This window comes from Lithobates pipiens, unplaced genomic scaffold (genome assembly GCF_037356315.1).
Source record: "Lithobates pipiens isolate NorthernLeopardFrog02 unplaced genomic scaffold, aLitPip1_a1.2 Scaffold_16, whole genome shotgun sequence".
Lineage (NCBI taxonomy): Eukaryota > Metazoa > Chordata > Amphibia > Anura > Ranidae > Lithobates > Lithobates pipiens.
The window spans coordinates 549221322-549237774 of record NW_027507748.1 but is presented as its reverse complement, the minus strand read 5'-3'; the positions used below and the strand labels follow the sequence as shown (position 1 = coordinate 549237774).

General features: G+C 42.2%; 1 protein-coding gene across 1 annotated transcript in view; it reads left to right on the top strand.

Annotated features, from left to right (window-relative positions):
• The first annotated feature begins 2266 nt into the window (after positions 1-2266).
• Positions 2267-16453, top strand: part of ERBB3 (erb-b2 receptor tyrosine kinase 3) — a 138082-nt gene continuing 123895 nt past the window's right edge. Inside the window, exon 1 of the mRNA XM_077483411.1 lies at positions 2267-2638. Coding sequence (XP_077339537.1) covers positions 2560-2638 — 79 coding nt within the window. The 5' untranslated portion in view covers positions 2267-2559. The remainder of the gene's footprint in view (positions 2639-16453) is intronic.

Sequence of the window (16453 nt, the reverse complement as noted above, 5' to 3'; positions counted from 1 at the left end):
CAGGGTCTTTGCTAAAAAAAAATATATAATGTTTTGGGGTTCTCTGTAATTTTCTATCAAATAAATGATGATTTTTACATGTAGGAGAGAAATGTCAGAATTGTCCTGGGCGCTCCAGAACGCCTGATGGCGCTCCCTGCATGTTGGACCTCTGTATGTGGCCACGCTGTGTAAAAGTCTCACACATGTGGTATTGCCATACTCGGGAGTGATAGCAGAATGTGTTTTGGGGTGTAAAAAAAAGGAAAAAAAATCTTGATTTTTCAAATAATTGTGGGAAAAAATGACAACTTCAAAAAACTCATCATGCCTCTTACTAAATACATTGGAATGTCTTCTTTCCAAAAAGGGGTCATTTGGGGGGTATTTGTACTTTTCTGGCATGTTAGGGTCTCATGAATTGAAATAGGCCGTCAGTACTTCAGGTGTGATCAATTTTCAGATATTGGCACCATAGCTTGTGGACTCTATAACTTTCACAAAGACCAAATAATATCCACCAATTTGTACTTATTTTTACCAAAGATATGTAGTAGTATAAATTTTGGCCAAAATTTATGAAGAAAAAATTACTAATCTGCTAAATTTTATAACAGAAACGAAGAAAAATTAATTTTTTCGCAGAATTTTCAGTCTTTTTTCTTTTATAGCACAAAAAATAAAAAACTGAGAGGTGATTAAATACCACCAAAAGAAAGCTCTATTTGTGTGAAAAAAAGGACAAAAATTTCATATAGGTCCAGTGTTGCATGACTGAGTAATTGTCATTCAAAATGTGAGAGCACCAAAAGCTGAAAATTGGTCTGGTTATTAAGGGTGTTTAAGTGCCCAGTGGTCAAGTGGTTAAGGTATAACTAAAGGTAAAAATGTTTTTTTTAGACTTGGATAGAGTGGAGAAGGATTGGAACACCTATTAGATTTTATTGCTGTCTGTGCCCCCATTTAGGGGATTCACCCTCTCTATTTGTTTACCATTATCATTGAAAGTGAAAGTAAAAGAAATGCCAAATTTTGGGTTGTTCCTAGAAAAGCATTAGGGCTTTCACACTGGAGCGGTGCGCTGGCAGTGCGTCACAAAAAGTCCTGCCAGCAGGTTCTTTGGAACGGTGAAGGAGTGGTGAGCTCACCGCTCCTCCCCATTGAAATCAATGGGGAAGCGCTGCGACACCGCCAGCATAATGGCGCTTAAGCTGCATTTTGCGGATTGATTTAACCCCTTTTCGGCCGCTAGTGGAGGGTTAAAACGGCCCCTCTGGGGGCCGAATAGCGGCGCTAAAACAACGGTAAAGCGCTGCTAAAAATATCGCCACTTTACCGCCGACACCTGGGGCGGCTCGGCATGAAAGCCATCTTATAGTTATAGGATTTCTGGGGCCACTATGGTTAGTAAGAACTAAAGGCTATTTTATTTTTGTTGTATATTGGATATGGATTGATATTTAATATGTTAAATATGTTTTTAGCTCCTTGCCTAGTTAAAAACACTCCTTTGATTAGTAATGAGACTGGATCTTGAATTTGCATTAATATTTTAATATTTTGCTTCACTGTGTATGATGTTATGTCTTGTTTTGTTCTGTTTGTTGTTTATTAAGGAAATAAATAAAAAGAACTAAAAAAAAAAGAATCCTAGATCTAAACTAAAACTATTTCTATAGAAAAAAAAACTCAGCTCAGTTGATTTTATACCAAAATGACAAAGAAAAGAAAAAGATAAGATAATTGAAAAAAAAATGAATATCATTTACCTAAGATTGTAAGATCATTGAAGTCAGGGATTGATGCGAATGTACAATATATATGTGTAAATTGCTGGTGCTATATAAGTACCTATAATAAATAAAATACATTTTATGAGTATTGTTGTTCATTTCAACACTTATTTCTGCCTATGCAATATATTCACACCGATTTTTTTTTTTAAATGTATTTTTTAAATGTCAGATGGTTTTGAACACATCCAGCATGGTTCAGTTAGATGTAGTACAGTAAAAGAACATTTAGATGCGACTATATGAAAATGTATTTTCTCTTAGCATTATGAATAGTGACACTTTATGGTTGCGATCAGACTTTCTGATTGGCCAGGAACGTGACAGCTCCACAAGCGGTTATTAGGCAATGTGTTCTGCCCGCGGGCGGTGACGTCACTCAGGTGGTGGCAGGTAGCTGGGCTTTGGCTCGCAGTACAAGCCATTGACGGCTCTCAGCCAATCAAGCAGGATGTGGGCGTGTCTGCAGTGACTTTCTGCTGAATGAGGAATGTGGAGGAGACAAGTGCTGTCAGAGTGAGTGCCGTGTGTGTCCCGGGCGGGCGGATGACATTACATGCCTATAGTGCTGGGATCTGTCCTGGAGATCTGTCCCCCTGAGATCTGTCCTGGAGATCTGCCCCCCCCCCCCAGATCTGTCCCCCCTGGAGATCTTTCCCCCCTGAGATCTGTCCTGGAAATCTGCCCCCCCATCTGTCCCTCCTGAGACCTGTACTGGATATCTGTCCCCCCCTGAGATCTGTCCTGGAGTGTCATGTCCGATCTGTGAGTCGTCAGACTGTCCGGGATGGAGCGCTCGGTAGGACCATGGACCTTGCTGGTACTCGGATGTCTGGTGGCATTGGAATGTGTGAGCACTCAGAATGGTAAGTGATGAGCAGTGCGGGTTGTGCCAGGCTCAGGGCGAGCAGTGCTCTCTGGTCTGTGCGGAGGGTGACCTGTTCTCTCTCCTGACATTGTTTTCTCTCTGCATTCCGACTGATCCAGACAGCATTGTGTGCAGCAGTTTCGGGAAGGTGTGTCTTAAAGGGGCAGAATGAGAGCGATGAGTGTCCTATGGAGGTGCCAATGTGTGTATGTGGGGCTTTAATTGTCAGCCTCAGATCGTGTATTATTAACCTGACTGCTGTGTCATTGTACCTGGATCTATACTGTGTGATAGAACACTGTGCCTGGATCTATACTGTGTGATAGAACATTGTACCTGGATCCATACTGTGTGACAGAACATTGTACCTGGATCCATACTGTGTGATAGAACATTGTACCTGGATCATTACTGCGTGATAGAACATTGTACCTGGATCCATACTGTGTGATCGAACATTGTACCTGGATCCATACTGTGTGATAGAACATTGTACCTGGATCCATACTGTGTGATAGAACATTGTACCTGGATCTATACTGTGTGATAGAACATTGTACCTGGATCCATACTGTGTGATAGAATATTGTACCTGGATCCATACTGTGTGATAGAACATTGTACCTGGATCCATACTGTGTGATAGAACATTGTACCTGGATCCATACTGTGTGACAGAACATTGTACCTGGATCCATACTGTGTGACAGAACATTGAGCCTGGATCAATACTGTGTGACAGAACATTGTACCTGGATCCATACTGTGTGATAGAACATTGAGCCTGGATCAATACTGTGTGACAGAACATTGTACCTGGATCCATACTGTGTGATAGAACATTGTACCTGGATCAATACTGTGTGACAGAACATTGTACCTGGATCAATACTGTGTGATAGAACATTGTACCTGGATCAATACTGTGTGACAGAACATTGTACCTGGATCAATACTGTGTGATAGAACATTATACCTGGATCAATACTGTGTGGCAGAACATTGTACCTGGATCCATACTGTGTGACAGAACATTGTACCTGGATCCATAATGTGTGGCAGAACATTGTACGTGGATCCATACTGTGTGACAGAACATTGTACCTGGATCCATACTGTGTGACAGAACATTGTACCTGGATCCATACTGTGTGACAGAACATTGTACGTGGATTCATACTGTGTGACAGAACATTGTACCTGGATCCATACTATGTGACAGAACATTGTACCTGGATCCATACTGTGTGACAGAACATTGAGCCGCCTGGATCAATACTGTGTGACAGAACATTGTACCTGGATCCATACTGTGTGACAGAACATTGAGCCTGGATCAATACTGTGTGACAGAACATTGAGCCTGTATCAATACTGTGTGACAGAACATTGTACCTGGATCTATACTGTGTGATAGAACACTGTGCCTGAATCCATACTATGTGACAGAACGCTGTGCCTGGATCCATACTATGTGATAGAACACTGTGCCTGGATCCATACTGTGTGACAGAACGCTGTGCCTGGATCCATACTATGTGATAGAACGCTGTGCCTGGATCCATACTGTGTGATAGAACACTGTGCCTGGATCCATACTGTGTGATAGAATGCTGTGCCTGGATCCATACTGTGTGATAGAATGCTGTGCCTGGATCCATACTGTGTGATAGAATGCTGTGCCTGGATCCATACTGTGTGATAGAACACTGTGCCTGGATCCATACTGTGTGATAGAACGCTGTGCCTGGATCCATACTGTGTGATAGAACACTGTGCCTGGATCCATACTGTGTGATAGAATGCTGTGCCTGGATCCATACTGTGTGATAGAACACTGTGCCTGGATCCATACTGTGTGACAGAACACTGTGCCTGGATCCATACTGTGTGATAGAACGCTGTGCCTGGATCCATACTGTGTGATAGAACGCTGTGCCTGGATCCATACTATGTGACAGAACGCTGTGACTGGATCCATACTATGTGATAGAACACTGTGCCTGGATCCATACTGTGTGATAGAACGCTGTGCCTGGATCCATACTGTGTGATAGAACGCTGTGCCTGTATCCATATTATGTGACAGAACGCTGTGCCTGGATCCATACTATGTGATAGAACACTGTGCCTGGATCCATACTATGTGACAGAACACCGTGCCTGGATCCATACTATTTGACAGAACGCTGTGCCTGGATCCATACTATGTGATAGAACACTGTGGCTGGATCCATACTATGTGATAGAACACTGTGCCTGGATTCATACTATGTGATAGAACACTGTGGCTGGATCCATACTATGTGATAGAACACTGTGCCTGGATCCATACTATGTTATAGAATATTGTGCCTGGATCCATACCGTGTGATAGAACACTGTGCCTGGATCTATACTATGTTATAGAACATTGTGTCTGGATCCATACTGTGTGATAGAACACTGTGCCTGGATCTATACTATGTTATAGAACATTGTGTCTGGATCCATACTGTGTGATAGAACACTGTGCCTGGATCCATACTATGTGATAGAACACTGTTACTGGATCCATACTGTGTGATAGAACATTGAGCCTGGATCCATACTATGTGATAGAACGCTGTGCCTGGATCCATACCGTGTGATAGAACACTGTGCCTGGATCCATACCGTGTGATAGAACACTGTGCCTGGATCCATACTATGTAATAAAACACTGTGCCTGGATCCATACTATGTGATAGAACACTGTGCCTGGATCCATACTGTGTGATAGAACATTGAGCCTGGATCCATACTATGTGATAGAACACTGTGCCTGGATCCATACTATGTGATAGAACACTGTGCCTGGATCCATACTATGTGATAGAACACTGTGCCTGGATCCATACCGTGTGATAGAACACTGTGCCTGGATCCATACCGTGTGATAGAACACTGTGCCTGGATCCATACTATGTAATAGAACACTGTGCCTGGATCCATACTGTGTGATAGAATATTGAGCCTGGATCCATACTATGTGACAGAACATTGTACCTGGACCTATACTGTGTGATAGAACGCTGTGCCTGGATCCAACCTATGTGACATATCACTCTTCCTGGATCCACACTGTGGCCCTAGTACACACCACATGCAGTCCAGGGTTTTCGCTCTAACATAGAGTCCAATGGCCCTAGTTCACACCAGTGCAGTGCGTTCCAGTGCAGTTAACAAAAGCAGAACATGTTGCATTTTTTCTGTATGGAACACATCTGAAACGAACCAGAAGGCATTAAAGAAAAAAAACAAAAAACGTAATCTTTGGCACACACCAGAACGCATCTGGATTGCAAAATTTTATAAGACTATGCTCACCTATATATTTAGCAGTGTGTTTGCAGAAACACACTCTGGTCCATATAACATTAGTTCCTATGGGTTACCTATATTGGCAGCTATGCCTTTTCCACTGGTGCCTTTTTGTGAAAAGGTTCAGGGACTTTTTTTACATGCAGCACAGTGCCTTTTTGGCTCCATAGACTTCAATGTAATTGCATGAAAAAAACACATGAAAACATATAAACTTGCAAAATGCACTAGAAACGCTCATGAAAAAATGCAGAACAAAAACGCATTAACCGCCATGCATAGATGCGAACCTAGCCTGAATCAGATTCAATTGTATTATGTAGTGTGAAGGCTCGTTCTAATCACTCGATGAGAAAATACATGCACTAAAATCAATGTCTTGTATCCCAAGATATATAGGGGGTTATTTACTAAAGGCAAATCCACTTTGCACTACAAGTGCACTTGGAAGTAAAGTCGCTGCAGATCTGAGGGGGACGTGCAAGGAAAATAAAAAACAGCATTTTAGCTTGCACATGATTGGATGATAAAATCAGCAGAGCTTCCCCTCATTTCAGATCTACCCCTTAGATTTACAGAGACTGCACTTCCAAGTGCACTTGTAGTGCAAAGTGGATTTGCCTTTAGTAAATCAACCCCATAATGTATAGAATTTTATAGTACACTGTATATTAGTCCATCTGTATATTACAGCCTCATTATAAATCAAGCAAATATCCTCACTGTGCTATGTACATGGCTGGAGATGATTCTTTTTTTATTATGTGCCGTGTGAAAGCCAAGATCTATAATGTATAGAGTTTTAGATGACACTTTTTATAAGTTTGTATATATATATATATATATATATATATATATATGAAAAAAAAAAAAAAATATATATATATATATATATATATATATATATATATATATTACAGCCTCGTTATAAAGTCTTGATGAGCAAATACATGTTGTGCACTATGTACATAGCGGGAGACGAGTGCCTGGTGCCCATTTTTATTATGTATTGGGTAGAAGCCAATTTTTATGTTACTATTTTATGTTACACATCCTAGAAGTTTGTGTTTGTATATTACAGGCTGATTATAAATCACTGATGGACACTGCTGTGTAGATGACTTGAGATGAATGCTTGCTGTCCTGTTTTCAGTCGCTATTGTGTAGCTGACATGATGTATGTACTTAATAATGTGCAGCATTTTTATTACACTTCTGTAAGTTTGTGTGTTTATTACGGGCTTGTCATAGGGTACCGATGAGCAAATTTATACATGTGTATGGCTGGAGATGGATGCACGGTCTCCTGTTTTTATTCGGGGTTGTATGGATGCCAAGATGTATAATCTTTTTACAATACACTTTGTATGCGTTTGTGTGTATATTACATGCTTATTATAATTTAGGGGAAGCAATTCCACACTGCACTATTGTACTTGAGATGAATGCACAGTGTGCTGTTTTTATTAGATGTCCTGTTAATGCTGAGATTTGTGAACTCCAGGCATCTAAAGATATAACATTTAAGGCAGCTTGGTATTCATTATTATATAATTAAATGTATATTTAAAATGTAAGCAGTGTAAGTACCTGACTTTATCTTAGCCTAGGTATAAGCCTCCTGCAATCTACTGTACAGATCAGACTGGGAGAGGGATAAGCAACATAAAAAGCTAATCAGTTGTCCTGCAGTGTTGATGTGCTAGCAAGAGGTAGTGCTAGTAGGTGCGCGCAGCCTATTACATTAGGGTGTGCACCCCAAAGTTCAGACACACAGGCCTTTCTCTGCAGCCTCAGCTGCACTGGGCAGTGATTGAATGGAAAGTGCTCTGTGCTGAGCGACTTCCTGTTCATTCACAAACTGATTTACTATGCTTCAGTTATGAATAAACACAGTGAGTGAATGTGTGTTCATGGTGTTCATTTCGAAAAGGAAGGAGCTTGTAAATTACATATTTAGCTGTTCGGTAACCTTTTTTATTGGGGCTTTCCTGCAGGACTTCCGTCCTACACCGCCGTGGAGAGGTATGTCATCATTGGCCCCCCTCCCCTGCTGCCTTCTGGGACCTGTGTGTGTCACAGGACCATTCGCATCTCTTGCATGTGCAGTAGGAAACCTGAAGGCTTCACTACCAGTTTCCCTTAGTTACAATGCTGGCGCCTGCACCTGAGCCGATAGATGAATTGGCTTCGATATCATGGATCCCTGGACATGTAAGTATCCCTTATATTAAAAGTCAGCAGCTACATTATTCTGTAGCTGCTGACTTTTTCAGAGGCTGGAACTCCGCTTTAAGGCTCCATGCACACAAGCGTTTTACACAAGCTCGTAAAAAAGCTAGAATAAAATGCTGGATGAAAAATGCTGTTCTAGTAGCTTTTAAAAGCAAAAAAAAAAAAAAAAAAAAATGTCCAGACTCAATAGACTATTCAGTCTTTTGATGCCATCATTTTTCTAGGTTTCTATGGGAGTTATTTACTAAAGGCAAATTTACTTTGCACTGCAAGTGCACTTGGAAGTAAAGTCCCTGTAGATCGGAGGGGGGCATGCAAGGAAAATAAAAAACAGCATTTTAGCTTGCATGTGATTGGATGATAAAATCAGCAGAGCTTCCACTCATTTCAGATCTACCTCTTAGATTTACAACTACTGCACTTCCAAGTGCACTTGCAGTGCAAAGTGTATTTGCCTTTCGTAAATAACCCCCTATGTTTAATTTAGGAGCATTATCATTTTATTAGCGTTTTTGCAGTACATGAAAGGGGGTAAAAAGCTAAAAAAAAAAAAAGCTGTAGCATTTAAAAGCATTCAACTTTTTTTTTTTTTTCTGCTGGTAAAATGCTCCAAGAAACTCTACAAAAACAAATTTTACTATGATGTGTTTGGGGCCAGGATGTATTTACTAATGTACATATAAAATGACAAGTGTGCGTGACCTGTCATGGAATACAGTATAAGGAAGGGAATTTCCATATTTTATTGTCAGAAACGTTTGACAACTTGTGAGGATAGATTTGTTCTTGAGATCTCTTTTGTGTTTAACAAACTACAGATATATTTTATTTCTGACAAAGCAGATAGCAGGGATATAAAATGTTTTTTTTTTTAAACTACCTAGAGTTTGGTCTGGGGGCACTTGAGTGACTAGGAGACAGGAGCCAATAAGTAAATGATCTGTACACTGTACTATGGGGCACTGAGGTTAATAAAACAAGCCGCTATCTAAAACTTGCTTTCTCCCCAAGATAAAGTATTGAGGTAAGCTTGCATTTCAGGCTCAACAACCTGTAGGTAAACATGTGCCTTCTATGTCCCGACTGAACAAATCCACTGTGATTTTTCAAAGTTGAACTATAGGCAAAACATTTTTTTTTCATTGTGGAGGGTTATAACTTCTGTAAGTTTTTTTTTTTTTTGCTATCTGTCTCTGTGTCCCATTGTGGAGATTTCCCTTCACTTCCTGTCCCATAGCCAAAACAGGAAGTGAAAGGAAATCCCTCCAAAGTGAGGAAATCTCCAGGGTCAGCAGAACTAGTGTCCTCAATTAAAGATTTCCCCTCTATTCCTGTTCTGGAGTTCTGTTTTATAGTCATATAAGATGTGCCTTTTTAGCTGAGGTGGATGAGCTCTATTGATTACATGCATAGAAATCATTTATGGCTCATATCAATGAAGACATTGAACTGCTGACATGCTGCATGTAAACAAAACAAAGTTTACCTTGGCCTCAGCCTGTGATGACAGGTCCGAAAGCAGAGAAAGAAAAAGCAGAGGTTATATTTTCCACACTGCCTGGTATCCCTGTCTTATATGCTTTGAGCTTGCATACACACTTGTCTCTGAACAATGTCGCACACGTTCACATGCGTTTAACAAAAAATAGAACAGTGTATGTGTCTTCTGATTTACTTTTAATGAATACAGACTACCATCACACCTGCCCCTCAGCATACCACAATAAATGCAATCGCAACACATGCATTGCTGTGCAATGTGCTGGAAAAAAAAAAAACATTTTTTTCTGGCCCTTGTATGTGCCCAGGGCACTCTCAAAGCAATGTGAGATGATATGCCAAGGAAGGGCAGCAGCATGTGAATGGGCATTAACAGTATAAGTAGCCCCAAGGCCAAAAAAACTTAACACTGCACTCCAACCATTGAAATATTTATATTTTAAATATTTAAGCACTCCCCTGTCCCTACCTCCTCCCAGGACTGTCTTAAAGCATGGGCACCCCACGTGCATGGGGGCCCAATGATAATCTTGTATTGCATCATATTTGCCAGCTGTCCAGGATTTTCCGGGACAGTCTTTCTTTTTACTAAACTGTCCAAGGATGGCTGTGGACTGTGGAAGCATGCCAGAACCTGTACTGTGCACTCTTGATCCAAGTATTGTGCCCTCCTGATCCTCCCCTGTACTGTGCCCTCCTGAACCCAGTATTGTGCCCTCCTGATCCTCCCCTGTACTGTGCCCTCCTGATCCCAGTATTGCGCCCTCCTGATCCTCCCCTGTACTGTGCCCTCCTGATCCCGGTATTGTGCCCTCTTGAACCTCCCATGTACTGTGCCCTCCTGATCCCAGTACTGTGCCCTCCTGATCCCGGTATTGTGCCCTCTTAAACCTCCCATGTACTGTGCTCTCCTGATCCTCCCCAGGATTGTGCCCTCCTGATCCTCCCCTGTACTGGGCCCTCCTGATCCTGGTATTGTGCCCTCTTGCCCTCCTGATACCAGTATTGCGCCCTTCTGATCCTCCCCTGTACTGTGCCCTCCTGATCTCAGTACTGTGCCCTCCTGATCCTCCTCTATACTGTGCCCTCCTGGTCCTCCCCTGTACTGTGCCCTCCTGAACCTGGTTTTGCGCCCTCTTGAACCTCCCATGTACTGTGTCCACCTGATCCCAGTACTGTGCCCTCCTGATCCCGGTATTGTGCCCTCTTGAACCTCCCATGTACTGTGCCCTCCTGATCCCAGTACTGTGCCCTCCTGATCCTCCCCTGTACTGTGCCCTCCTGATCCCAGGATTGTGCCCTCTTGATCCTCCTCTGTACTGTGCCCTCCTGATCCCAGTACTGTGTCCTCTCGATCCTCCCCTGTACTGTGCCCTCCTGATCCTGGTATTGTGCCCTCTTGATCCCAGCACTGTGCCCTCCTGTTCCCGGTATTGTGCCCTCTTGAACCTCCCATGTACTGTGCCCTCCTGATCCTCCCATGTACTGTGCCTCCCTGAGCCCCCCTGTACTATGCCCTTCTACTTTCCCTGTAGAGTTGCCACCTCATCCCTTTAAACCCAAATACATATTAATTACACAAGTTCTATGGCTAATTTAATGCAGATAAGGCACTACATGAGTTTAATTACCACCTTACTCAGCCACAGAACCTGTGTAATTAATATGTGTTCAGGTTTAAAGGGATAAGGTGGCAACCCTATTTCCCTGTACTGTGCTCTTTGTGTTGATTAGTCTTTGATTTATGGCATGTTTTCTTATTGTTTAAAATGAATTTTATTGTAAGTATTAATAAATATACTTGTAATTCTATCAACTATTTCTACTTTAATTTTTGAGAGTAGGTGTGTAAATTTGGGAAGGGTGGTGAGAGTCTCAGTGCATTACTTTGCCCAGGGGTACATGACGCTATTAAAACAGCCCTGCCTCCTCCCCCTCTCTCTTCTCTAAGCTAAAAGATTGTTTGGAGAGACTGCATTGTCCACTGTTAACTCTTTCCTGAGAAGAGCAGACATTCAGGGAAGGAGCACTTAGAGAGCATGAGAAAGCAGCATTGAAAGTTGTAAACTGCAAATGCTGGGGTGAGAATTTTACCATTTTAATGTTTATATTATTGTGCTCAATGTGTTGAGATTAAAAAAAAAAAAATAACACTACACTACTTAAAATCCTGAACTAAAAATCTGTTTACTAACAGTTAAAACTTTAATTTAAATGACAAGGAAGTTACTATTTGCAATTCTTTTGACTGGTGTCATAACACTATGCCTGCGGGAATCTACTAAAATCCAGGCTACAGTATTACATAAATGAGTTCATTTACATTCTACAGGGCACATTAGAAAAACATACTTCATTATTAGAAGGAAGTATGGTCTCACGTTGGGGTCATGGTGCCAGATTTACCGAACACTCCGTGTTTTTTTTTTCTGCTTCATGGATTACAAAAACAGGGTGATAAATGTCTCTGCACTTGTCACACAACAGACGGGTTAAGTGATTGCATTTTTATGTAATTTGTTTAGTAATCGGAGAGTGATAGAGAAGAAAGCTACAGCAGGTGGAACAGGTTTGGTGCATAGTGCATGATTTCTGTGACCTTGGGCAACCATCTCATTTGTGGTAAGAAGGGATTCCTGAATCTAGAGGGCCAGTGGTCTGAGCTTCTTAGGGGGAAAAAGGTTAGTTCTGGTCATTATCAATTGGGATTAGAGGTGGCCAAACTAGATAAGGTGAAATACCTGCATATTCGCACCCAATTCTCCAGTTCATGGGCTTGGAATCAAACAAATCCTGTTTGAGTAGATTCAGTTGGGGGAATTCCATAAAGCAATCACTACACTTTTCTGGCAGAATGGCCCATTTAAGGCTGGGTTCACACCATTGCAAATTGGAAGCGGGGCAATCCTCTTCCAATTCGTAATTCGCTTCTAGTTCGCAATAGCAGGAGATTTTGACAGGAGGCTCTCTATGGAGCGGGTTCACATATCTCCGCTGCGGCTCTGGTGCGAACTGTGCGTCTTTTGGTCTGTTTCAGGTCCGAATTCAAACAAAAATTCAGGCTGAAATCAGACCTGAAACCGTGAACCAGGACATACCGGACCCCTGCTGGGAGCTGCATGCGGCGATGGTGGGATCCCAAGGCTTGGCTATACATGGTTGAATTTCTAAAGAATTTTCTACTGAAAATCAAAAAATTTGTGCGCTTTGTCATCCGATGGTGCCACCATTGATTTCGCAAATTCGGCCAACCAAGTCTTCAATTTCACCTCATTTTGCTACAGAAAAGAAATTTCGTGGCTGAGAATCTTCTTTTCTTTCCGGGAATTTTCTTTTCTTGCACGTGCGCATTTCTTTTTCAATTACATTTCTCAGACGATTCTCCCATCATTGACTGTTGGCTTAAAATCCAACCGTTAGTACGCTCCATCAGACAATTGTTGGCCAGCATTCTGCCAACAAATGTTGGATTGCAGGCTAGTAAATTTTCTTTTTCAATTACATTTCTCAGACAATTCTCCCATCATTAATTAAAAAATCGTTTGTTTTTCAAAAAAATTCTGATTTTTCCAAAAACATGTCCGATTATTCAAATTTGATGTCCGCACAAATATCGACTTTTGCCACAGCCCACTAATGGTGGGAAATTCAAATGAAAATTATTAGATAGGACTTTCAATGGAAAATTCTTTCGAAAATTGGACCCATGTATGACCTGCCTAAAGCATCATACGGTTGGATTTTCATCCAGGAATTGTGTGATGACAGACTGTTGGCCTAAAATCCAACACTTAGTACGCTCCATCAGACAATTGTTGGCCAACTTTCCACCAACAAATGTTGGATGGCAGGCTAGTAAATTTTCGGTGGACAATGGTCTGTTGTCAGATTTTCCTATCGTCTGTACACAAGTCCAGCACACAAAAGCCCAAAGTACAAACACGCATGCTCGGAATCAATGCTCAACAAACACGACATTAGCAGAAGGTGCCCAAAGGGTGGCACTCAAGAGCTGAAATTCCACGTAGTACGTCACTACATTCGTGTTTGTTGGCCTACAATTGTGTACCGTTTGTATGCAAGACAATTCCTCTGCACACGCCCTTTGGACAAAAGTCTGATGCTCTGTTAGGCAACAATCCAATTGTGTGTACAAGGCTTTAGGCTTGGTTCACACCTATGCAGTTTGCTTTTTGATTTTGTATATGTGATTTTACCGTTTTTATATGACAAATTTGTTGTTTGGCAGATTAAATACCGCAAATCACGGCAAAAACACACTACATGCTTTTCTGTAGCTTTTCTATTGACGTCTATTCAACCAAAAAAGCACCATTTTGCATTTAAAAAAGTCCCTGACTCTTTCAAAAAGCGCAGTGGCTGAAAAAAAAGCATATATGTGAATGTGTCCCGTAGGAAACCATGTTAAATGAAGAGTGCATTTCTACAAAAAGCATCAAAAAACATATAGGTGTGAACCGAGCCTAAAATGGCCTGCTCCTAATTCACTAAAGCCTTGTAACAATTTCACAAAGCTTTTTGACACGTGCCTTCTGGCAGGTTCAGTTAGTTCTTATCAACCCTTTTGAAATCTGGCACTATGGCTTCAACAGATTCAAAAACAATGAATGCCTCATAGGCAAACTGGCGCTATATAAGACCAACTCTGAGTTGGCTTACACAGATTCAAGCACAGGGCTCCCTGGTTACAGTAAAGCTAGAGACACTGGCAACATAGCAACCAAGAACTCAACTCTTGGATGCTTTCTGATGTCATTACCCTATTATGGCAGCGGCCATATTTGGACAACGATGTCAGCTAACATCCCAGAGCAGAGCTGCCCCCCCCCCCAAAAAAAAAAACATTGAGCAGCAACAGCCACTGTTCCCTAAAGAGGTACCTCTTATGGACAATAGGCAAAGTTCTTGTGAAGCAACTATCTGAGCAAGCCCTAGTTCTTCAACCCGCTAGCATTTGGGCCCAGTGTTTACGGTGGTGCACATGAGTATAGTCCCAGTAAAGTCTGCATACAGTAAATAATGCTGCTAGTTAGATGGCCAGTCCTTTGTGCTCCGTCTTTGCTAGCAACAACAGATTATTGTCAGCAGTGTCATCTCACCAGTCCCAATGCTACAGCAACAGGGGACTCAGTGTTCAGATGTCATCTCACTTCTGGCACTGCCTGGAATGACTCTGATCCTCAGTCTCCTCCAGCCAAAGAGAAAGTTCCTTGAAGCGGAGGTCCACCCTAAAGTGGACCTTCCGCTCATTGGAACCCTCCCCCCCTCCGGCGCCACAATTGGCACCTTTCAGGGGGGAGGGGGGTGCAGGTACCTGTACAGTACAGGTATCTGCACCCACTTCCGGCGTAGATTCTGCAGAAGGTATGCCCCTTTCCGCAGAATCTACGCCCCTTTCCGAAGGTCCCCCGCTGCCTGCTGGGAAACACACGGATCCCAGAGACAGCGGGGACCATCCTTATTGCGCAGCGCGACTCGCGCATGTGCAGTAGGGAACCAGGAAATGAAGCCGAAAGGCTCCACTTCCTGATTCCCATACCCAAGATGGCGGCGGCAGCACCCGAGAGACGATCGAGAGATCGGCTTCGGGTGCCGACATCGCGGGCGCGCTGGGCGGGTAAGTGTCATTATTTTAAAAGTCAGCAGCTGCAGTATTTGTAGCTGCTGGCTTAAAAAAAAAAAAACGGCGGACTCCCGCTTTAATATTCAGCCGGTGAAAATACAGCTCTCTTTCTCTTTGTACCTGGATGGCATTAGGAATTGTGGTCCAATAGTCAAATCAATCAATTAACTTTCATAGTAAAATTTCCTTCTCAAACTTCATCTCCCATGATTCCCAGTGTTGCCAACCATCACATCTCTTAAGCTACTTCTACTAGTCAGGTTCCCTTGATGGGTGGAGGCAAGGTAATGTCCTCCCATTCAGCCAGGAGACACAGAAAGCACTTCAGCACAGTTTCCTAAATTGCTTTCTGCCTAGTTTCACATTGATGCGATTTGACATGTCAAATCGCATGCCAGATCGGTGGCTATTGCCGGCAAGGGCACCATCCAAATCGGTGCAACGCCTCACCGGTTCACAAAAGTAGTTTCTCTACTACTTTTGGCAACTTCGGGGTGTGATTTGTATAGACATCTGTACAGGAACCTGCACAGATGTCTCTTTCAATCCCACTATCAGTGTGAGCCTGGGCTTAGTCTCTAGCCAAGCACCTGGCTACACACCAAACCCATGAATTATTTTAGTTACAGCACCCAATCTTGAGTATTATTCCCTAATGGCGAGTCTATATAGATGCAAGGCATTTAGAATGAATGTTACTGTCATTGGATACTGTGGGGTTACATAGTAGGTGAGGTCGAAAAAAGACACAAGTCCATCAAGTCCAAACTATGTGTGTGATTATATGTCAGTATTACATTGTATATCCCTGTATGTTGTGGTCGTTCAGGTGCTTATCTAATAGTTTCTTGAAACTATCGATACCCCCCACTGAGACCACCACCTGTGGAAGGGAATTCCACATCCTTGCTGCTCTTACAGCAAAGAACCGTCTACGTAGTTTAAGGTTAAACCTCTTTTCTTCTAATTTTAATGAGTGGCCACAAGTCTTGTTAAACTCCCTTCCGCAAAAAAGTTTTATCCCTATTGTGGGGTCACCAGTACGGTATTTGTAGATTAAAATCATATCCCCTCTCAAGCGTCTCTTCTCCA